General features: G+C 42.3%; 1 protein-coding gene across 1 annotated transcript; it reads right to left on the reverse strand.

Annotated features, from left to right (window-relative positions):
* Window positions 1-879: 879 nt before the first annotated feature.
* On the reverse strand, window positions 880-1,575 carry LOC112087547. Its single transcript, XM_024157455.1, has one exon. It carries the CDS (start codon window positions 1,573-1,575, stop codon window positions 880-882), a length of 696 nt encoding a protein of 231 aa, XP_024013223.1.
* Window positions 1,576-1,819: the final 244 nt, after the last annotated feature.

The following is a 1,819-nucleotide window of genomic DNA, read 5'->3' on the forward strand; positions in this document are numbered from 1 at the left end:
ATTCTTGCTTCTGTGGATAGTTTATCCGTGATTGCCAGCCAAAGAATGAATGCGTTTCTCGGGATTTGCTTGGGGAAACCATACAAGATGAAACCACCAAACCTTTGGGAAAACCTCTTGAACTTGTTCCCATGTGTTCTTTGAGCTGAAATGATCTTTATAGACATCTGTATCATGTCTCCAGCGGATGAGATCCTGTCTAGCATCAGATCTTGGGGTCGTTATAGATTGTATGAATTGAATCAACTCCTGCACCTGAGCCCCTCGGCATCGACGGAAAGCCCATTCTTGATTGCGAACCACCTCTTGCTGTTTGACATATATCCCAAGATTCGAGTGCCAGATTCTCCCATAACATTAATTAGGCAACCCATACCAGTCCAATTATCTGACCAGAAATAAGTGGTGGTCCCATCTCTCACCTCAACTCGGATAAAAAAAAGCCACAAAAAAGCAGCTTTAGTAGTTTCCTCCATATCCAGGAGCCTCTTGTACCTTCCTTTACATCCCAAAACGTTGAATTCCTGAGCAAGTAATGCCTTGTCCAAGCAACCCAAAGAGAACCCGAGTTTTCAAGCAATCTCCATATCCTCTTCAATAAGAATGATTGAGAGGAGTCTACCAGCCTTCCAATCCCCAATCCTCTTCCTTTTTTTTGGTTTACAGACCTCTGCCCATACCACCTTAGATTTTGTTGAATCATGCGGAGAGCCAGACCATAAGAAAGCTGAGCATAAGCTTTCGATTGTCTGAATACACCGCTTTGGTAGCTGGAAAATCGAGTTCCAAAAATTAGTGATGCTACCGATTACCGACTAAAGGCAGCCATCAAAAGAGAGCGATTTATTAGAACATGAGACCATGTGAGATCAAATCCGGTCAATGAGTGGTTTGTAGTCTACCTGGGACATAATTTTGGCCGTGAGAAAGACCAAGATATCTCACGAGACTTTCAGGAGATATATGAAGATTCACTACAGCTTGAGTAATGGAAGGATATGTTTTAGCTGCTAGGAAAAGCAAGGATTTGGAGGCATTGATTGCTAGACTCGATTTTTTCTCGAACTTGGAGAGCACACTGATAGTAGCAATGAGAGATTCCGGCGATCCATCCAAGAATACCAACATAGCATCAGTAAAACTTAGGTGCATAAGGCAGACCTCGCTGCAGGAATGATGGAATTTAATTTTCCCTTGACGTGCAGCTTTATCCAACATGTGAGACAAGACATTGATCGCTATGACAAACAGATAAGTAGAAAGAAAACTTCCTTGTCGAAGCCCTCTTAAACTGTTAAAGAAACCACCAAGCACTCCATTCAACACTAAAGAGAAATTTGCAGTGGAAATACAATGATAGATCCAACAGATAAAGAGCGATGGGAACCCCATAGCTTCGAGAGTGAGAGTAATGAATTCCCAGCGTACGGAATTGAATGCCTTGGATATGTCAATATTGAATGCACAGCGGCGGTCAATTGTGTCCTTATGGTAGTCTTTAATAAGCTCTGTGGCCATGAGTATATTTTCCAGCAGGAGATGTCCCTTAATGTACGCACTCTGATTCGATACCATGCTCTCCGAGAGCACTGTTTTGAAATGATTTGCGAAGATTTTGGAGATGACCTTTTATAGCATATTACAGCAAGCAATCGGACGGAAGTTTTGTATTCCCATTGCGTCTGTTTTCTTTGGGATTAGTGTCAGAGAAGTAGTGTTGACTCCGCAGGACATAAGACCGTATTGAAAGAAGGACTGAACTGCAGTGACCGTATCAGATCCTAGAATAGACCAGGTTGTCAGAAAGAATTTTGATGTA

This window comes from Eutrema salsugineum, unplaced genomic scaffold (assembly GCF_000478725.1).
Source record: "Eutrema salsugineum unplaced genomic scaffold, Eutsalg1_0 scaffold_17, whole genome shotgun sequence".
NCBI classification, from domain to species: domain Eukaryota; kingdom Viridiplantae; phylum Streptophyta; class Magnoliopsida; order Brassicales; family Brassicaceae; genus Eutrema; species Eutrema salsugineum.

Excerpts from the sequence above, each read along its gene's own strand:
- LOC112087547 (XM_024157455.1), bottom strand. The coding sequence starts at position 1,575 with ATGGTATCGAATCAGAGTGCGTACATTAAGGGACATCTCCTGCTGGAA.